Source organism: Phacochoerus africanus, chromosome 15 (assembly GCF_016906955.1).
Source record: "Phacochoerus africanus isolate WHEZ1 chromosome 15, ROS_Pafr_v1, whole genome shotgun sequence".
Lineage (NCBI taxonomy): Eukaryota > Metazoa > Chordata > Mammalia > Artiodactyla > Suidae > Phacochoerus > Phacochoerus africanus.
Genome location: NC_062558.1, coordinates 124,794,209 through 124,816,789, shown reverse-complemented (window position 1 = coordinate 124,816,789; position 22,581 = coordinate 124,794,209). Strand labels below are relative to the sequence as shown.

Below are 22,581 nucleotides of genomic sequence, written 5' to 3'. Positions count from 1 at the left end.
GAAACATATGTCAGTTCTTAAACATGTCATACTTACTGAAGGGAAATATAGAGGATAAGATGTTAAGAAGTTGTTGGTTTTAGTGGACCCAAACATAAAATAACTTCATTAAAATAACCTAGTGAGCTTTTTAAAGAATGTGTTCTTTGGAGATTAAAAAAAAAAAAATGAGACGTTCCCATCATGGCTTAGCGGGAATGAATCTGCCTAGCACTCATAAGAACACAGGTTCAATCCCTGACCTCTTCCAGTGGGTTAAGGATCTGGCGTTGCCGTGAGCTGTGGTGTAGGTCGTTGATGTGGTTTGGATCCTACATTGCTATGGCTGTAGTGTAACCTGGCAGCTGCAGCTCCGATTTGACCCCTAGCTTGGGAACCTCCCTATGCCACTGGTGTGGCCCTGAAGGACAAAAGAATAAATAAATAAAAAATTTAAAAAGGTAGTAAAATATGCACAATAACAGTTCAAACATTAAAAGATGTCTTCCAAACCTTTTTTCTCATTTCCCCACTCCCTTCCCAGAGGCAGCCATTGATGCCAGTTTCCGGTGTATCCTTCCCGAAATGTTTGTTGCATGCAACAAACATGTATATATTTCTTTTCTTCATACCATCCTCCCTCTTTTTATTTTATTTTTTTTTATTTTTAAATTTTATTTTATTTTTGTCTTTTTGCCATTTCTTGGGCCGCTCCCGTGGCATATGGAGGTTCCCAGGCTAGGGGTTGAATCAGAGCTGTAGCTGCCAGCCTACGCCAGAGCCACAGCAACGCGGGATCCGAGCCACGTCTGAGACCTACACCACAGCTCACGGCCACACCGGATCGTTAACCCACTGAGCAAGGGCAGGGATCGAACCCGCAACCTCCTGGTTCCTAGTCGGATTCGTTAACCACTGCGCCACAACGGGAACTCCCATCCTCCCTCTTTTTTAAACAAATGGCAGCACACTACATCTACTACTGTGTATCTGTTTCCTCTCTGATGATGAGGAGTGTAAGTGGGGTTAATTATAGTAGCTGATATTTTAAGTTTTAGCTGCATGCCAACCCTTGGACAAAATGCTTTATAAGTAGTAACATTTAATATTCATGATAATCCTAGGAGGTGGGTAAAATTATGGGGATTATGGAGATTATTCTATTTAATGATTTACAGATTGGCCTCATTCCTTTTTTCTCCTAACTTTTTTTCTGAAAATTTATTTATTTATTTATTTATTTATTTTTGCATTTTAGGGCCACACCCATGGCTTTTGAAAATTCCCAGGCGAAGGAGTCAAACCAGAGCCACAGCTACAGGTCTGTGCCACAGCAGTGCAGGATCTGAGCTGTGTCTGCGACCTATACCACAGCTCATAGCAATGCCAGATACTTTACCCACTGAGCGAGATGAATTGAACCCCCGTCCTCATGGATACTAGTTGAGTTTGTTACCACTGAGCCACGACAGGAACTCCCTCTTCTCAGCTTTTTGATTTGAGAATTTTTAAGCCTGTAGAAAAGGTAAACGAATAGTAAAGCGAACATTTGTCTAGCCTTCACCTAGAGTCACCAAACCTGGTGAGTTTAATTTAGAAATAGTTTCCTAGCATACATTCATGCACACACAAGTGTTTACTTCTCAGTTTAATGTTCCAGCTTGAGGTTTCTCCATTTCTCAGAACAGACATGTAGAATGAATCTGAACCTCAAATTTGCAGGAGGGTAGAGTTAGTTATAAATTCTCAGGGACTTAGTTTCCCTCATCCCCACATGATCTGTTATTGGTCAGTGAAGGTTTCAGCCCTAGCAAAGCATTCTGGATTCCTGCTTCCTCTTAGATTTTTTTTTTTTTTTTTTTGGCCCTGGGGATTTCTTATACTTTCTTGGGAATTCAGTTGTGCATTAAAAAAAATATATATATATGTCATTGTCATATTTCATGTGAAATTTCTGGTGTTTAGAATAGGGAGGGTTTATCCGCCACATTTGGAGTAGAATTATCTATACATTTTATCTTAATTTTAGCTGGCTATTGAATCCTCTTGATTAAGTCATGCTTTATCTTCATGCGAGTCAATGGTAATCATCTTAAACTGATTCCAGAAACTTTCACTGGCCCCCCTTCCTTTATCTCTGATGGAATGGACTGATTTTCAATAGACTCTTAAATAAATTGCTGTATTTTCTCATTTAATACTTCCAATAATTCCGTGAAGTAGGTGCTACCATTATCTGGAGCGGGATATAGAAATGTGAACTTTTGGCATCTGGGTTATCTTTTGCAGCTGATTCAGGGATGACAGATTCTGGTGCACCTTCCCTGCTATCGTCAAGAAACTTATGTTATCTACTGCAATTATCTTTTTTCTGTTTCTTATCTCTCAACTTTAATGAAGTTTCCATGCTGAACCACTTATCTTATTAAAACACAATTTAATAAAAGATTCTGATTTATAAATCCTCCTTTGGCTTCCTATTTCCTGTAGGATAAAATCTCAGATCATTGTTTCTTTCAGGATCTTCTCTACCTCCTGTTTTGTTTTGTTTTTTTTCTTTTTTTGGTGTGGTGGTTTTTCTTTTTTGTGTGTGCTGTTCCTGAGGCATGTGGAAGCTCATGGGCCAGGAAGGGAACCCATACCACAATAGCAGCCTGAGCTGCAGCAGTGACAACACTGGATCCATAACCCACTGAGCCACAAGGGAGGGCCACCTGTTCTCTTTTATAACTATTTCCTCCTCACTGTAACCAATACATCAAATTTAAACCCTAAGAAGTAATTTAGTATCCTCCAAATATATCATGCTATCTTATACTTTAGGCATTTGGACATAATAACCACTCTACTTTGAATTCCTCTCCTTGACTAATTCCTCATATTCTACTGTATCCTACTTAACCTTCAGTGTCTACCTCAAGTATAGCACCTAGTTCACGTGTAGATAGCATCTTTTACCCTTCATGCCAACCCTTTCCAGGATGTGTTAGTATTGTTGTATTTTCAAAGAACTTGTGCATTCATCCACTAGAAATTATATTGTATTATATTACTTGTATGTTATTCTTACCAAGTAGGAACTATGACTTATTTTAGTTTCCAAAGTAGGAACTATGGCACAAAATAAGTTGTCATAAAACCAGATTTCTTTTTAAGTTGACATTATCATTAGTTGACCTTGTCTAAGTAGAATTATTCATTTATCTAAAAATCTAGCTAATTTTCTTAGTTCCACTACAGTTTTGTCAGTCATTTGTCTATGAGCACATTCAGTCCTCAGGAATCTCTGTCATCTCTATTCCAGTGTTTTCTTTAATTTTTCTTGAAAACTAATGGGCTATTTCAATGGGGGAAAAAAATCCCAGTGGGATGATTTTAAAAGTACTTATATGTATATGTATAGTATTTTGAGTGGTTACTAGTTGTGCTTATCAGCTGTACCAGGACTTCATGAGACTTTGTCAGTCACTTTTCATCAGAGTGTAGGTTTTTCCACATTCTCCTAACACTGTATGTACTTGTATTGTTATACTATTAGTTGGAGTTTACCACTAGATGCCATTGAAAATTCTTAAAGTTTGGAGCTCCTGTTGTGGCTCAGCGGTTAACAAACCCAACTAGCATCCATGAGGACATGGGTTCAATCCCTGGCCTTGCTCAGTGGGTTAAGGATCCAGCGTTGCTGTGAGCCGTGGTGTAGATTGCAGACACAGCTCAGATCCTGCATTGCTGTGGCTCTGGCATAGGCTGATGGCTACAGCTCTGATTGGACCCCTAGCCTGGGAACCTCCATATGCTGTGGGTGTGGCCCTAAAAAGACAAAAAGACAACAACAAAAAAATAAATTCCTTAAAAAAAAAATCCTTAAAGTTTAAGTGTTCACCTGTTGCTCATAATCGCAAATTACTGGAGAAATGCGGATCAAAACTGCAGTGAGGTAGGTACCACCTCACACCAGTCAGAATGGCCAGCATTAAAGTCTACAAAGAACAAATATTGGAGGGGTGTAGGGGAAAGGGAACTCTCCTACACATGCAGTGGGAATGTAAATTGGTGCAGCCACAACAGTACCAGAGTTCCTCAAAAATAAAAATAGTTACCATATGATGCAGCAATCCCACTCTTGCACATATATCTAGACCTATAATTTGGAAAGATACATGCACTCTTGTGTTTATAGCAGCACTGTTCACAATAGCCAAGACATGGAAACTGAAATAACCATCAGCAGATGAATGGTGAAAGAAGATGTGGTGTACACACACACACCACACCACACAGAGGGGAACATTACTCAGTCATAAAAAGAATGAAATTTGCAGCAACATGGATGGACCTAGAGATTATCTAGGTTACTGAATGAAGTGAGTCAGAAAGAGACAAATGCTGTATGATGTCACTTAGATGTGGGATCTGAAATATGACGCAAATGGACATGTCTACAAAACAGACTCACAGATAACAGAACAGGCTTGTGGTTGCCAAGAGGGAGGGAAGGATTGGGTGTTTGGTCTCCGCACATGAGGGCTATGTATATAAAATGAAGAAACACACGATCATGCTGTATAGTACATGGAACTACGTTCAGCATTCTGTGATAAATCATAATGGAAAAGAATATGAAAAAATATGTATGTGTGTACATATATGTATAATGCATATATATATAAACTGAATCACTGTATAGCAGAAATTAATACAATATTGTAAATCAACTGTAGTTCAGTTTTTAAAAAGCAAGAGTTTGCCAGTGTAAAAATGGATCCATTTTCTATAAAATAAGTATGTGCTTCATCCTATTTGCAAACTTACTTAAATGAAGGGCTATCCTTCATTTAAGTTTTCATGTATGAAATTTCACAATATGGAAATTGCCTTCAGAGCTTATGCCTACAGAGAATTTTAAATGAGTATATAGATGTCATACTTAATCCAATTAGGTATTTCTTATTAAAATGCAAAGTACTTTAGCAAGCTTTTCATATACAGGAAATCAGTGACCCTAATTAGAATATTATTTTTGCAAGGAAGCTAAAATTATAGATATTAGAAATTGTCAGCCTGGAGTTCCCGTTGTGGCGCAGTGGTTAACGAATCCGACTAGGAACCATGAGGTTGCGGGTTCGGTCCCTGCCCTTGCTCAGTGGGTTAACGATCCGGTGTGGCCGTGAGCTGTGGTGTAGGTTGCAGACGCAGCTCGGATCCTGCGTTGCTGTGGCTCTGGCGTAAGCCAGCGGCTACAGCTCTGATTCAACCCCTAGCCTGGGAACCTCCATATGCCGCTGGAGCAGCCCAAAGAAATAGCAAAAAGACAAAAAAAAAAAAAAAGAAGAAATTGTCAGCCATACACTCAGGGTCTTGGCAGAAAACAGAAACTGATAATTTGGGAGAATTTCATAAAAGGACTCTTAATGAGTTATGGGTGAGATTTAGGGAGCCCAACAAGGGAACCTGCATGATCCTGGGGCTCCTCGAGGAGCCATTATTACAATTTGGGCTAAAGGAATAAGGAGAGAGTGCAGGTTAGTCTAACTCAGAGGAGGTAGTTGTATAGAGAGGGCACCTAACAGGAACAGCCAACCTGTGGTGAATCTGGAGGAGCCACATCTCATTCTCTGCTTACCCTCTTGATTTTCTGCTTAGCACTTCCAGTTGGCCAAACCCAACTGGAAGTATGGGGCAAAGAAACTTGTCGATATGGTCCCTGGTGGACATTTTCCTGGAGTACAGAGTGGACTAGGAAGGAGTGGACAAGCGAATTTGAAAGGATAAACAGAAAATGGCAACCATGTTAGCTAAAGGAAGAGGAATAGGGAAGGGAAGAAGCAAATATTAGTGGTATTGATTTGTTTATTGTATTATTTCTCTATTTTAAAATATTATGACACAGTTCCTGAAGATGTGCGAAAACCAAAATGTACATTGGTGATATTATAGGCAAATATTTAATTTTTTTCTTTTTTATGTGAAAAGGTATAGGCTTTTTTTTTTTTTTTTTTAACCACCCTGCATCATGCGGAGTTTCTGGGCCAGGGATCAGATCTAAGTCGCAGTTGCAGCTTATGCCACAGTTACATCAAGGCCAGATCTTTTAACCCACTGTACCAGACCGAGATGGAACCTGTGTCCTAGTGCTGCAGAGATGCTACCAATCCCGTTGTGCCACAGCGGGAACTCCAGTAAAAAGTGTGTTTTATTAATGCTGGATATTTTTTCAAAGGCCAGCAAGAAATGTGAAGAGGCACGCCAGGAAAAAGAAGCAATGGTAATGAAGTATGTAAGAGGCGAGAAGGAATCTTTAGACCTTCGAAAGGAAAAAGAGATACTTGAAAAAAAACTTAGAGATGCAAATAAAGAAAATGAGAAAAACACTAACAAAATTAGGCAGCTTTCTCAGGAGAAAGGACGGTTGCACCAGCTGTATGAAACAAAGGTATAACTTTTGATATCGTATCTTATTTGAAACTTATTCTCTTCCCCCCCTTTGCTTTATTTAATCAAATAATCATAACATGGTTAAATCACTGTTAAACATAAAGATGTTGTTATTAGCTTACTTTCAAAGAATGTGAATGCCTTAGTAATTCCAGTGTCGTTACCTACCTGCAAAAAATATTTGCTGTGAAAGATGAGAAACTGACACATGTTGTTTATTAGCTCTTTTTAAAAACTTTCCTTAAAAATCTATATGTTGAAGAAATGACTTTGTGCTTCAAAGGAACGTTTTATTTTAGTAAAAGATACACATGATGGTGTCAAAAATGTGAGTAGTTTTTGAGTCAGAAGTATGATTTGACCAGAATCTTAGTGTACCTTACTCATCATAGAATAGAATTTATATTTTTCTTATAGAAAAACATGTTCTTCAGTGCTTTCCAAGGAGATTTAATTACTGAGCTGTTTAATTACTGAGCTATTCTTGCTGTTAACTAGCAGCCTTTATAGCATGGTCTTGTGTCTAGTTGATTATCAATTTAAATTTTAGTTGAGGAATGTTGTCATTGTTCTCAGGAATTCTGAAAAAACAATTTAATTCATATTTCACCTTAGTGTCAGCCACTTGAGAAGAATCGGAAAGGTATGCTTATTACTCACAACATAATGGTTGATTAAAATGTAAATGTTAATCATCTTATGTCTATTAAATTGGATTTATGATTTTACTATCTTCTTATGACTTGAAATTTAAATCAGTTTTGTGGCTTGTAGGCCATAATGTGCTAGCCCCTGAATTTTAATGTTATTGCATTGATTATCTTAAAATACAAAAGATGCACAAATGATTGGTTGGTTGTTTAAATGAAAAATATTGACCTTGTGATATTATTTTAGGAAGGTGAAACTACTAGACTCATCAGAGAAATAGACAAATTAAAGGAAGACATCAACTCTCAAATCATTAAAGTAAAATGGGCACAAAATAAATTAAAAGCAGAAATGGATTTACATAAGGTGAGTGCTAAAATATAGCAGAAAAATTATTAGAATCAGTTTTAAGAGCAGTGTAGTTATAGTTATTAATGAGGCATTAAGCTTATTTTAATGACTCCTATAGAATAGCTTGGGCTTGAATATTTGGTGATTGTGAAAAAACATTTCTTTTCATGATTTACATATTAAATTGGATAGAATGTTGTTTTATCATTCATTGTTTATAACCCCCAAATTGACTTTTCTTTAAGCATTTTTGGTAAGCTGTATTTTGTATCAAACATTATCAGAAGTTCAAGGAGAATGGAAGAATATGTAGGTTATCAAAATTGAAAGTAAACTCTGGACATTTTTCTTAAAAAATTGGTGATGAGTTTCTGTTATGGCTCAGCAGGTTGAGGACCTGACATCTTTGTGAGACTGCAGGTTTGATTCCAGGCCTTGCTCAGTAGATTAAAGAGCTGGCATTGCCACAAGCTGCGGCATAGGTTATAGATGTAGCTCAGATCCGGTGTTGTTGCAGCTGTGGTGTACACAAAGCTGCAGCTTTGATTCAACCCTTAGCCCAGGAACTTCTATATGCTGTAGGTGCAGCTGTAAAAAGAAAAAAAATTAGTGATGATAAAATTCTTATAATCAAGAAATATAAATTCTTATTGAAATATAAATGTAATAAAAAGCTTCCTTACCTGTTTATTATGAATATAATTCCATGGTTATTGTGCATAATGAATATCATTAAAAAATTAATAAGTGACTATAAAGACTGGTACCTGATACCATAATTTTAAGTACTAACTGAGCTGGTGTAAGCAGTAATAAAAATCTGAAGATGATAGAATGTGAAATTAAAAAAAAAATACTTTGAAATGCGATTTAAACAAAAGAGGAATGTTATTTATAATAGTTTCCAAATTTTCAAAAATAGGCTTAATGATATTGTTTAAAACCATAATCATTGTTACTTCTGAGTCTAAGGCGGAAGAACTGCTAACTCTTGGATGTTCGTATGTAATATTATCAGCAAAAGGAGTAGGGAGAGGTGTCTGTTGACAGTAGTCAAAAAAGGTAAGAGAACGGTGAGCTTCCCTCAGTTCTGAGCTAATTACTGATCAGCAAATGAGTCTAGGGAAACTACGGGCAGAGAAAGAACTGCCAGAATGGAGTAGGAACAGCAATTATTAGAGCTCACCCAGGGCTACAAACTATTTAAAATTGTATTTGACACATAAGAATCTCTCAGTTACTTTGTTTTGAATGAATGAAGTATATCTACTATGTGCCAGGCTGTTGTTAATGATATAGAAGTGGAGGGGAAAAAAAAAAAAAACAGAAAAAGTTCCTCTCTCTCTCTCTCCTCTTGTTGAGTGAATTTTCTAGTATTAAAAAAAACCCAATATTTGAAAAAGCCTTCCAATGTTAACACTTTAAAAGTGATACAGTTTTAATATGTCAAAGTATTATTAAAAGACCTGCAACTGAAACTATATAACTAGGTACTTAATTGTACAGTAGATTTATCCAAAAACAAAATGACATATAAGAAGCAGGGTGTAGATACAGTTTAGATAATTCAAGAGATGAAGGGAAAGGCATTCCAAGTGGAGTAAGAACAAGAGCAAAGGGAGATGAGTATTTGATGTTTGGGAAAAGCAGCCTAACTAGAACAGAAGGTTTATGTTCAGTGTTCCTTCATTAATTCAACAGATATTACAAGAAAATTAATATATGGCACGTACTGAGCCAGGTGTTATCCAGAAGCTGTATCCTCAGTGAGGGAAACATGTAAGCTACGGTAGAGTAGTACAGTCTATGGATTGTTATCATCTAGGGATGCCCTGGATTCTGTCTGTGAGAAGGCGGAATGGCAGCTTCTCTGAAGGGAAGCTACTAGGAGAAGATGATACCTAAACTCTCATTTGACTTTTTTTTTTGCTTTTGACGGCCGCACTTAGGGTATATGGAGGTTCCCGTGCTAGGGGTCTAATTGGCCTACACCACAACCACAGCAACAGGGGATCCAAGCTGCACCTGTGACCTATACCACAGCTCACAGTGATGCCAGATCCTTAACCCACTGAGAGAGGCCAGGGATTGAACCTGCAACCTCATGGTTCCTACTTGGATTCGTTTCCACTATGCCACAACAGGAACTTCCCTAAACTCATTTGAAATCCAGGTGATAGCCCAAATCATGGGGTGGATGGGTACTCCAAAGGAGAATGTTGGAGAAAGAGCCCAGGGCAGGGCTGTACAGTCACCACAGGCAGTCAAGGAGACAGAAGGCAGTGATGAAGTGGGGAAAAAAAACAGAAGTATGTTTTCTTGTAATGGAAACAGAAGAAGGCTATTCAAAGAATCAGGAGTGATGAGAACTGGAGCAGGTAAGTCAAGAATAAAAAATGAAAAAAAGCAATTGGATTGATGAGAAAATAGTCCCTGTAAACGACAGGAATTACTATTTTAGGAGAGTGGTTAGGAACAGAAACCAAATTGAAGTATGAGTCTGTAAAAAAGTTTTGACTAGATACCATGGCCATAAAACAGAGAACTCTTTAATGTGTGTCTACAAAAGGACTGCTTAAACACTCTGCTCTTTTGTCTTACCACGTTAATAACTTCTATTGATTTTCTGAAAACTATCAAATTTAACTTTAACTGTGCAGGCCACATTAGCTTTTGTGAGAAGCGTAAAGTGTTATTACTAGTATAGTATCTAATTCCAGTGGCAGTGCTAAGACAAGAACTTTCCTTGCTCTCTGGTCATCATTCTCACCATTCATCATATCACTGTGCCAGCCTTGTTGCTGCCTATAAATGAAAAACTTGGTTTTCCTCTGGTGTGGGCAAAATCCAGTTCTCCCCCACTCTGGGTCTCTTCCCTGTGCCTCTCCTTTACTTTTACGCAGAGCACTTCACTTCTGGTTATCAATATGTGGAGGCTTTTCCTCACAGACAGCAATTCTCTGTGACACCAGCTGGGTGACCTACAATTTAATTCTTTTTTTTTTTTGCCTTTTTTAGGGCCGCTCCCGTGGCATATGGAGGTTCCCAGGCTAGGGGTCTAATCAGAGCTGTAGCCGCCGGCCTATGCCACAGCCCCAGCAACGGGGATCCGAGCCGCCTCTGAGACCTACACCACAGCTCACAGCAACGCCAGATCCTTAACCCACTGAGCAAGGCCAGGGACCAAACCCGCACTCTCATCGTTCCCAGTCAGATTCGTTAACCACTGTGCCATGACGGGAACTCCTACAATTAAATTCTGACTCAGTCCCTCCAGAGATCTTGTCAGGTCCCACAGGTTAAAGGCGTGGTCCCGCAAGACTCCCCCATCCCTACCTCAGGTGCCAGTCGCAAGCCCAGGTTATCACCTGTGCGTCTGACCAACTGGCCATAGATTGGAGATGATAACACCCCCCTTCTTGGGTTTGGAAATTTGCTGCAGTGGCACACAGAACTCAGGGAAACACCTTCACCAGTTTATTAAATAATTATGATAAAGGATCAGATGAATAGCTAGATGAAGGGATTCATAGGGTGAGGTCTGGGGGTGGGGTTCCTTTGTCTCTGTGGAGTTAGGATGTTTTACCTTCTTGGTATGGATGTGTTCACCATTCTGGAAGCTCTCTCAACTTCATACTTGTGGTTTTTTGTGGAGGCTTTGCCATGTAGGCATGATTGACCATTAACTCCATTTTTAGCTCTTCTCCCTCTCAAGAGGATAGGGGCAGGGTTGAAAATCCCAAGCTTGTTTTTATGATTTGATCTTTTTGGGGACCAGCCCTCATCCAGGAGTCCAGCTAGAGTCACTTCATTAGAACAAAAGATACTCCTATCACCTGGGAAGTAATGTAGGTTTCAGGAGCTCTGTTGCCAAGAACAGAGGTTAAAGACAGTATTAGAACAGGAGATGCTCCTAGTGTTTTTTTAATCACTTGAAAAGTTTTACAAGGGTTTTGGGAGCTCTGTCCCAGGATTGGGGGGCAGAGACCAAATTATATTCTCTATTATCTCGTATTACCTTTTTATCAATGCAGGAAACCAAAGATAAACTTAAAGAGACAACAACAAAATTAACTCAAGCAAAGGAAGAAGCAGATCAGATTCGGAAAAATTGTCAGGATATGATAAAAACCTATCAGGTATGCTTAAATTTTTTCTTTGTCTCTCTCTCTCTCTTTTTTTTTTTTTTTTTAGGGCCTCACCTGTGGCATATGGAGGTTCCCAGGCTAGGGGTCCAATCAGAACTGTAGCTGCCAGCCTACCACAGCAACACGTGACCTGAGCCATGTCTGCAACCTACACCACAACTCACAGCAGTGTTGGATCCTCAACCCAATGAGTGAGGCCAGGGGTCAAACCCATGTCCCCATTGATTGCTAGTCAGGTTCATTAACCACTGAGCCATGACAGGAACTCCAGATTTTTTTTTTTGTCTTTTTGTCTTTTTTTGTTGTTGTTGTTGTTGTTGCTATTTCTTGGGCCGCTCCCGAGGCAGATGGAGGTTCCCAGGCTAGGGGTTGAATCGGAGCTGTAGCTGCTGGCCTACACCAGAGCCACAGCAACGCGGGATCCGAGCCGCGTCTGCAACCTACACCACAGCTCATGGCAACGCCGGATCGTTAACCCACTGAGCAAGGGCAGGGACCGAACCCGCAACCTCATGGTTCCTAGTCGGATTCGTTAACCACTGCGCCACAACGGGAACTCCGAACTCCAGATTTTGTAATAAATTAGTAGCAAATTATGCTAAATATCAATACTCTTATTTCATTAAATTTTTGTATCTATAATATTTGAAATGTGTAATAAATTTGGTAGGGCAGGTAAATTAAATGCCAGTTATTTCCTGTGTTAAAGTACTTGCTGCTTAGATAGAGATCTTATTAGAGAAGTTTTTAACCAAATAAAAACACTACAAAATTTCAAAAGAATGGGGAGTACAAGAAAATGTGCAACTTAAAAAAAAAAAGCTATATTTGTTATATAAAGTATGCTCCTCTTGTTGTTTCAAAATTGGCATATTTAAAAATCTTTCAAGCTTTCAATGACATATTTAAAATCTTTAAAATATTTCAGTCATAAATTTTAGACCTATGAGCCATGTATTTCATGATTAGTAAACTTAATTGCAAAAGCCTTCTTCACATTTCAAAGTGTAAAATTAAAAATTGTTATACTTTTGTCATTTCCTTGTCATCAGGAGTCAGAAGAAATTAAATCAAATGAGCTTGATGCCAAGCTTCGAGTCACAAAAGGAGAACTTGAAAAACAAATGCAAGAAAAATCTGACCAGCTTGAAGTGAGTAGCTGTGTTCTTTGTGTACCGTAGTGTAATACAGAAGGAGAGAAAGGACAAGCACTTACTCCCATCTACCCTTGAGACCTTTTGGAAGGAGCAGGCAACAAATTTTGGGTCTGGCTTAGCATGTAATGATTTTTTTTTTCACTTTTTAAAAGATGCACCATGCCAAAATAAAGGAACTAGAAGATCTGAAGAGGACATTTAAGGAGGGCATGGATGAGCTACGAACACTGAGAACAAAGGTAATTCAGTCATTAGTCATGACTCCACAGGAAGGGTAAATATCTTTTATTTTGGACTCATTCTGATTTTTAAATGTTGGGGAAAGGGGAAAGGATATTTATATAAAAATATTCCAAAATCAAAGAACTTTGTGGAGTAGCATATCAATTCCCTAGTAACAAAATCGACTCTTACAGAAATAAAAATATCTTCCATTCAGTCTCTTTTTAAAGTATTTGCCAGACATTCTTGTTTCATAGCATGTTTGCTGTATCTGTAACTTACCCTTGGGCCTCTGATCTGAAAGCAGTCTTGTTAGCAAATTAATTGGGGAGATATATGACTTTAGAACTGTGAGTTTCAGAAAACAGTAGAAAGACTTTACTTTTCTCCTGGGTATATTTCATAGTCCTTTATACAGTTTTAATTTTTAACACTCTCAAATCTTCTCCAGTGTTTACGGTCCTTATTATAAGAATAATATCCCTGTATTTTCAAAGTGTCTTTCATGTACTCTTTCTGTTCTTTATGCCAGTTCTTTGGGGTGGATAATGAAGGTACACCCTCTTTTCATGTGAGGAAATGGAGATTTGGCAAAAATGAAGGACATGCTGAAACTCCCATGACTAAATCATGAGAAATCTAAGCCTGAAACCCAGGACTATTAACTTCTCGTTATATTTTCTTCACATTAATTCATACTGCTTTGGAATTCAGCTAAGATTATTTAATATATAACCATTATCTGAAATAGCTAATAAAGAACAAAATATTTGTAGTTTAACTTGGTTATGCTTATTTGATAGGTAAAATGTCTAGAAGATGAACGATTAAGAACAGAGGATGAATTATCGAAATATAAAGAAATTATTAATCGCCAAAAAGCTGAAATTCAGAATTTATTGGACAAAGTGAAAATTGCAGATCAGATACAGGAGCAGCATCAAAGGTATAAACTGAGCAACTTCTGTTTGTGCGAATCAGCAGGCTTTTTGATTCTATCTCAGGTTTCTGTTTTTTTAAGTGCAATTATTGCATTGAATAATTTTACATTTCTAGATAAAAAATTTTTAATTCCTGTCTTCATTTGAACTATTTTGGGTTATTTTTGACATTCCCGTCATGGCTTCTAAAAATCAAAGTTTATATTCCTTAAAATTGGCGGTGGTAATTTGTAAGACAGAATAGATTATAGTTTTTTTTTTTAATCTGTTCCTTAGTTTTCAAATTCTGTAACTTACAATATTTACTTTTCCTTCTAAAATGTAGATAGATATCTATGTCTATATCTTTGTATCTATATAACTTGAGGTCATGAGGTGACATTATTCCTTGGCTTTTTAAAACCCCTTAGCTAAATGCTACTTAACGACATTACCTGACTGAGCCTGGGTTCATGTTGGATCCAAGTGTCTTCTTTTTTCTTACCCTGGCAACACCCAGGCTACTGAGCGTTGCTAAAGAAACCCTCACCATCGAGTTGTTGCAGCTATAAATTTATGGTTAGCAGCCTCAAGTGGAAATACTGATGCACCTTCGATCCTACCATATGTCCTTAGAGCCTTCTCTCCATCTTCTTAGCATCTCTTCCGAACCTTACCTTTCTTCACACTTCTGATTTTCTTTCTCACCTTGCTATTTACTCTGGCAGGCAGTTACCTCTTACTTTACAGAAAAAGTTGGAGCTGTCAGGTGACAGTTCTCTCAATTGCTGTCCGTCCTATGAACTTAACCTGCATCTGCAGTCACTTTTCTTTCCCTTCTGTTACTATGAAAGAAATGTTCTTATTTATAAGTTAAATTGTGGTCCTTACTTCTACTGTGGGTCACATGCTCTTCTGCCTTCTCAGAGTCTTTCTTGATTATTCCTTTATTTTTTATCTCCTCTCTTTTTACGTAGGTTTTTTTTTTTCTCCATTTGAGTATTATTATATCTTAAAAACATTGAAACTTCTATGATCTCCTTTCTCCTTTCCTTCACCACCAGACATCTGTATAGAATCATTTATACTCATCCTATTCATTGTTTTTGTGTTCCTCTCCATTTTATTCTAGCTTCCCCACCATTCCTTTACAAACTGCTAATGCATCCTTAAATATAATAGATACTCCCCAGATTAAGCCTTGCTTGAATTTCAGTATGAACCCGCTTTCTGGACATGCTCCATTCCTTTAGCTTCATTTCATTGTGCTCCGCTAGTGTTTCTCCCCACTTTTTAGCCAGTCTCTTTCTCAGTTTCCTTGACAGCTTTCTCTTTCTGTCATAAAGCTGTCTTTTGTTCTTACTTTATTATACCCCTGGGTGATCCTAACTCTTCCTGTAGTCTGTATGCTGCAGGACCTTCAGGTTATGATCGTCAACCCTTTTTGCCAAGCTCCAGATGCACAAGTATCAAAGACACCTCAAACTTACGTCCAGAACGGATTCATCGATTGTACTTGCTCGTCTGCTTCTCTGATGTTCTGAGAGAAGTGCTGAGTGTGACAGCCACATGATTTTCCAACCCGGGAACCTGGTGTTATCCTTGGCTCTTCTGTCCTTCCCTCATGCAACCAACCAGTCACAAAGCATCATTGATGCTGTTTTAATATCTTTCAAGTTCATTTGCTTTTTACATCCCCACTGTTGCTACCATTGTCTAAGCTATTATCAGCTCTCATTTGGAAAAGTACCACAGCTTCTAAACTGTTTTTTTGTTTTGTTTTTGATTTGGGGGTTTTGTTTTGTTTGCTTATATCTCTTTTAGTCCATTCCTACACTGTGGTTAGCATGATCTTTTTTAGAAAGGGAATTTCAGACCTTTAAATGATTTCCCATTGCCTCAAGGATGGCCTGGTGAGTTCAGACACCTTAACATGGCTTGGGAGATCATTAGTAACCTCTCTTCTCCCTCTGCCTTCTTTCTCACTGTTTCAGCAATAGTTGGTTAACAGATGTTGATTGACTCCTGTGTGCTGAGCCCTGTGTTAAGTGCTAGGATTTATAGTACAGTCCGTACCCTCACCAGTATTGAACATCTGCTTGGTAGCAGCAATAAGAAGTCATTCTCCTGTTCCTGCCCCAGCTTTGCACATAGCCTTTCCTTTGCCTGGAATATATTTTGTTCTCCCACTCACTCTTACTTTTCCTTTAGCTCAGCAATTAGCAAATTATGACCCAGGAGCCCAGTCTAGCCCACTGCCTCCTTTTCAGTCAACTTTTTTTTGGAATACAGCCTCTCTCATTCCTTTACATATTGTCTATGGCTGCCCCCATACCTCTGTGGCAAAATTTAACGGCTGCAGCAAAGCCTAGATGGCCTAGAAGCCTACATTGTTGACTCTCTGAGCCTGTCATAGGACAAGTTTGCTAACCCTTTAAATACTAGTTTCATCATCATTTACTCTAGCTTAGCTGACCCACTCTGTGCTTTCATCATCAAAAATGTCTCATCACACCACTTGACTAAGAGCTCTTTGAAAGTAGAGGCCATGTTAGTCTTGCTTATGTATATTCCCAGCAGCTATTAGGCATTCATAATAATCCACATAAATATTTGGATGAATGAATAAAAATACCTTTATAAAGCATTTCATTTGATGAAAATTCTCAAACCATTCCTGTATTGTCTTTTAATAGTTTATTTTTTCTCTTAAATATAAACTTTGTTTTTTAGAGGTAAACAAGAAATTGAAAATTTGAAGGAAGAAGTGGAAAGTCTTAATTCTTTGATTAATGACCTACAAAAAGACATCGAAGGCAGTAGAAAAAGAGAATCTGAGCTACTGCTATTTACAGAAAAGCTCACTAGTAAGAATGCACAGCTTCAGTCTGAATCCAATTCTTTGCAGTCACAGTTTGATAAACTTTCCTATAGTGAAAGTCAGTTACAAAGCCAATGTGAACACATGAAACAGACCAATAGTAATTTGGTAAGTATAAGTGTAAATGTACATTGAACTTTTAAAGCAACATAGCAGGAAGCACAAATTAAACTTCCCTAAAAGCATAAACCTAGTGGTAGTAAGCTCTTTTTTTTTTCAATTGGCACTGACTTTCTGACAATTTCAAATGCTTATGAGAAATGTCATTTTTTCCTTTCAACTTATGTAATTTATAATGAAATTTCTCCCTAACATCAATATGAAGAAAGGCTTCACTTTTGGAAGTAAGAAAACCAGGGTTTTTGTCATTCCTAAGTGGAATTACCATATATTTCTTAAAGGACTTTAAATGTCTATATTTTTATATTTTAGAAATGGTTTAATCCTAAGTTATGAGTGTCAAGTTACTCATAAAAATAATTTGAGACTAGTCCACAAGTTTCAGAGACCTGTATCACATGTTGTTTTGCATGTGTAGAATGGCAGATGTGCCAGTGTTCCTCCTGCATTACTCTGTAAGGAACTGCAGGAGCTCAGTAGGCAAAACCTGGTAAGGAGTGATGGTAGAAGAATTTGCCACCAAAGACCTTATGTTTTTACAGTTTCAAACTGTGAGCAGTAATGGAACTAGATATTTAAATTGTTATTTTTTGTTTTATTTAATATTTAGGAAAGTAGGTTGTTAAAAGAGGAAGATCTGCGAAAAGAGGAAGTCCAGACCCTGCAAGCTGAACTCACCTGCAGCCAAACTGAAGTTAAAGCATTGAATACTCAGGTTGAAGAATTAAAAGATGAATTAGTAACTCAAAGACGTAAACATGCCTCTAGTGTCAAGGATCTTACCAAACAACTTCAGCAAGGTATACAGTTCTTCTACAGTTAAGACTTTGAATGTTTTTGTTTCTTTTCATCATTTAGGATTTATAGAAAAAGTATTTTAACATCAGTTTCTCCTACATTGATTAGAGATGTATGTTCTTTCTTTGGCCACCCCACAACATATGGGTTCCTGGGCCAGGGGTCAGATCTGAGGCTCAGTTGTGACCTACGCTGCGGCAGTGCCAGATCCTTTAATCCACTGTGCCGGACCAGGGATTGAACCTGTGTCCTGGCGCTGCAGAACTGCCACTGATACCGTTGCACCCCAGCGGGAACTCCTGTATGTTACTTCAATGGTATCAGTGTTCATAAACCAAATGGCTGAACATCTTGTAGTTCCATGAGTAGTTTATAGCATGTTCTAGGCCAAAGACATTTATTCACAGTACCACAAGATGAAAGAATTGGGAAAACACCTTATTGTGGCAGTAGTGTCTCGACTTTGTTGATCACATACTGCAGTCAATAAAAAGTATTTATAAGCATTTGCTGTCAAGTTTGTCTTCTTTTTTGTCCTTCAGGCCTGCCCTTGTGGCATTTGGGGGTTCTCAGGCTAGGGGTCGAATTGGAGCTGTAGCTCCTGGCCTAGACCACAGCCACAGCAACAGCAATGTCAGATCCAAGATGCTTCTGTGACCTGCACCACAGCTCATGACAATGCCAGATCCTTAACCCACTGAGCAAGGCCAGGGATTGAACCTGCATCCTCATGAATAATAGTCATATCGTTCCACTGAGCCACCATGGGAACTGATGTTGTCCAGATTGTTTCTGTTTATTTGTAAACGTAAAATGTGTCACTCTATGCATGTTAGAAAAACAGGAAAAATACAATTTAAACATCATATTAAATTTACAAATAGAAGTTCTAATATTCTTTTAATAGATATAATTGAAGGGAAATTTGGGAGAAATTTCTGGTACTGTAGAGCTTTTCTAAATCTTTCACGACTCCAGAAGTTAAGTCCTCTGTTCCTAGGTGATGCCACTATCAGTTATCGTCACGTTATTTCCGTATGTTTTGTGTTTGACCTGTACATGTCTAGACATTTTACAGGGATGATGCCTACGGTCTTACTGTTGAAGATGTTATTTAGGAAATTTCTCTTGTTGCTTATGCCATTTTGCCCTAAATGATTTTAGTGATTAAAATCAGAGTTAATGAGGGAGGGAGGCTGATGGTTGTGATAATTGTCACAAGCAGTCCATTTCTTTTTCCTGTAGCAAGAAGAAAGTTAGATCAAGTGGAGAATGGAAATTATGACAAAGAAGTCAGCAGCATGGGAAGTCGTTCCAGTTCATCAGGTAAAAAAACGAAGGTGTTGTATAGTTGTTTCTTAGTGATTGGTTATTGAAGGAAATAGCATTTTTTTGTTTTAAAAAGTACTGACATGCTTTTCCTTAATTTTGGATTATAAAATGCAGTAGTTTACATAATTATACAGTAAAAAATACTTCCAGTTAAATGTTTTTTTGTTTGTTTTTGTCTTTTTAGGGATTCTGTGGCATATGGAAGTTCCCAGGCTAGGGGTCGAATCAGAGCTGCAGCTGCAGCTACACCACAGCCACAGCAACACGGGGTCCAGGTCTCGTCTGCTACTTACACCATGGCTCATGGCAACGCCGGATCCTTAATCCACTGTGTGAGGTCAGGGATCGACACTGTGTCCTCATGGAACCTAGTTGGGTTCGTTTTTGCTGAGCCGTGACCGGGACCCCCACATATTCAAGTTCTGATCATTACACAGGTTTTCAAGTTTGTCATGGGTTTCTCTGTCATCTTCTCCCTCTCCTTTTTCCTTACCTGTACAATGATTTCCTCTTCCCTTTTTAAACTCAGATTTGTATCCACCTGTATGGAGGGATTTGGTATATTATGGTCTTTTTATTGTACTTTTTTTTTTTTTTGTCTTTTTAGGGCCTTACCCAAGGTACATGGAGGTTCCCAGGCTAGGGGTCAAATCAGAGCTGTAGCTGCTAGCCTACACCACAGCCACAGCAATGCCAAATCTTGAGCCATGTCTGCAGCCTACAGCACAGTTCATGGCAATGCCAGATCCTTAACCCACTGAGCAAGGCCAGGGATCGAACCTGCATCCTTATGGATGCTAGTCAGATTCATTTCTGGTGAGTCACAATGGGAGCTCCATCTTTTGCGTTACTATTAACACTTCAGAGCTAATGAAATAGTCATCATTATATATCAGGTTTTATATGTATATATGCATTTTTAAATCTTTTTGCTTTTCTCATGGTAAATATGCCTGTAGTCTAAAGCAAAAATTAATAACCTATAAAGTTATGGTAGCATTGTAAAAATGATAATTAGCAAAATGTCAGCATATTTATCATTTTTGGAATGCCAGGAACTGTGCTAAATGCTTTAAACATATCATTTACTCACAGAACAGTTGTGTGAGGTTAGCGTTGTAATTCCAGTTTTACAGCTGGAGAGACTTAAGATTCAGAGTGGAACCATGACTTTCCCAAAATCCACAGTGACAGACCTCTCAGGCCTTAGAGTCTGCATGCCACTGCATTACGCTGCCTCCCAGGAGTCGCGTGTGCAGGGAACAACATCGACAACTGCTACAGTAGCGGGAGAGCTGGGTAGTAGCAAGAACATGGGTTTGAGATTACACAGAGATATTTATCGGATCCCAGCTCTGCCATTTATTAGTGCACGATCCTGGGTAAGATATATTGTCTTAAATATACAAAATGGGGCTGGAAAAAGATGTGTTCCTGTCGGGTAAAAAGGATGAGAAATTCTCCTCCATTGTTGATAGGAAAAAATAATAGCCAGCATTTACTTAGTGCTTATTATATATGCTGTTCTAAGCACTTCAGATGTATTAACTCATTTAAATGAGGATACTACTTCTTTGAGGCAAGTCGTATTGTGATACCCGTTATAAGATGAAGTGACTGCGATGCAAGAGAGTTAAATAACTTGTCCAAAGTCTCATAGCTAGAAAGTAGAGCAGTAGGATTCGAACATAGGAAGACTGGCTCGAGAGCTTAACCCACTGCCTTTATTCTGTCTTCTCTCCTTTTGTCTGTCTGGCTGTCCTTCTCAGTCTAATTTTGGTCTCACTTCATTCCTGTGTTTCTGATTTGGGTGTCTCCTTTGTCTTCCTCATTACCACCACTTCCTCATACTGTTGGAGAGACTTAGTAGACCCTTCTGGTGTCTGTCACCAGTGCATTCCGAAACCAGAACTCAGGTCAGATATGACTGTGTTCTGTGCCCGGCTCTGTCATATTGAGTATTTGAAAATGATAATAGAAATAATACATGAGATCAGAGATGACTCCAGACTAAGTACAACACGTTTTTTTTGTTTGTTTGTTTTTGATTTTTTTTGGTCTTCAGGGTCCCTTAATGCTCGAAGTAGTGCAGAAGATCGATCTCCAGAAAACACTGGGTCGTCAGTAGCTGTGGATAACTTTCCAGAAGTAGACAAGGCCATGTTGATTGAGAGGATAGTGAGGCTGCAAAAGGCACATGCTCGGAAAAATGAAAAGATAGAATTTATGGAGGATCACATCAAACAATTGGTGGAAGAAATCAGGAAAAAAACAAAGTATGTATTATTGTGGTAATGTAATCTGTGTTCAAAATACATATGGTAAAGTTGCTGTGTTCAAAATTAATCATATCAGGAGCCTTTCAAAAAATAGTTCTTAAAATTATAGTCATTCAATTTCCAGTCTTTTATTGATCACTTATTAATAGTGTTTGCAAATACAGAGATGAAAGAAAATACAGGTCTTTCCTTTAAGGTGATAGAGTTCAATATACATTAATATTTTTAAGGTAATAAAAATCACTTTGGACTTAAAATAGATGGAGCTCTACTTAGCTGTATTTCCAGACAGTGGTTCTTAGAGATAGTGGGATTGTGTATTATCACTCCTGTTGGGTAGGACATGGTGAGGTGTTAGTGGGTACTTACTAAATATAACCCACTGTGCCTGTGACTTCACATTGTTTTGATTTCCTACAACTGCTCAGGGAAAGAATGAGTTCTCTAATTTGGCAGGTTAGTTACTGGGGCTCAGATCAAATTATTTTGAAATAGTTTTAGAGTTAGAGAAAAATCTGCCCATGAGTTTTAGAAGAAAAAGAGTAAAACACAGTTTTAAGTTTAATGACAGGAAGATAGAAAATATAAACTGAAACTGGAACAGTAAAGGAATTGCTCACTTTTTTTTTTTTTTGGTCTTTTTAGGGCTGCAGACATGGCATATGGAAGTTCCCAGGCCAGGGGTTGAATTGGAGCTGTAGCTGCCCGCCTACAGACAGCCACAGCAACACAGGATCCAGCGTTTGCAACCTACACCAAGGCCACGACAATACTGGATCCTTAATCCACTGAGAAGGGACAGGAATCAAACCTGTGTCCTCATTAGTCGGGTTCGTTGGTGCTGAGCCACTACTGCAACTCTTTGCTCACATATTTTCATTTAAAGTTATAAAGAAAAAATAGAAAAGCAATGTTTATATATCTTTAATCTAAATACCATGTTAGAACAAAAATGGGATTGTTGGAGTTCTGTTGTGGCTCAGCAATAACAAACCCAGCTAGCATCCATGGGGATGTGGGTTCGACCCCTGGCCCCAGTCAGTGGGTTAAGGATCCAGCGTTGCTGTGAGCTGCGGTGTAGGTTGCAGACATGGCTCAGATCTGGTGTTGCTATGGCTATGGAGTAGGCCAGCAGCTACAGCTCCAGTTCGACCCCAGCCCAGGAACTTCCGTATGCCACAGATATAGCCCTAAAAAGACCAAAAAGGGTGGGGAGATAATTTACGAAACCATCCAAGGAGTTCCTGCTGTGGCACACTGGATTTAGAATCCAAATGCAGCAGTTCAGGTTGCTGCAGAGGCACAGAT

The 22,581-nt window shown here is 38.5% G+C and overlaps 1 protein-coding gene across 1 annotated transcript in view; it reads left to right on the top strand.

Moving 5' to 3' along the window:
- The window catches only part of CCDC186 (coiled-coil domain containing 186), a 52,391-nt gene that overhangs the window by 23,380 nt on the left and 6,430 nt on the right, over positions 1-22,581 (top strand). The window contains exons 5-14 of the mRNA XM_047760426.1: positions 6,200-6,412; positions 7,312-7,431; positions 11,451-11,555; positions 12,617-12,715; positions 12,874-12,960; positions 13,747-13,889; positions 16,597-16,852; positions 17,475-17,664; positions 18,908-18,988; positions 21,060-21,270. Coding sequence (XP_047616382.1) covers positions 6,200-6,412; positions 7,312-7,431; positions 11,451-11,555; positions 12,617-12,715; positions 12,874-12,960; positions 13,747-13,889; positions 16,597-16,852; positions 17,475-17,664; positions 18,908-18,988; positions 21,060-21,270 — 1,505 coding nt within the window. The remainder of the gene's footprint in view (positions 1-6,199; positions 6,413-7,311; positions 7,432-11,450; positions 11,556-12,616; positions 12,716-12,873; positions 12,961-13,746; positions 13,890-16,596; positions 16,853-17,474; positions 17,665-18,907; positions 18,989-21,059; positions 21,271-22,581) is intronic.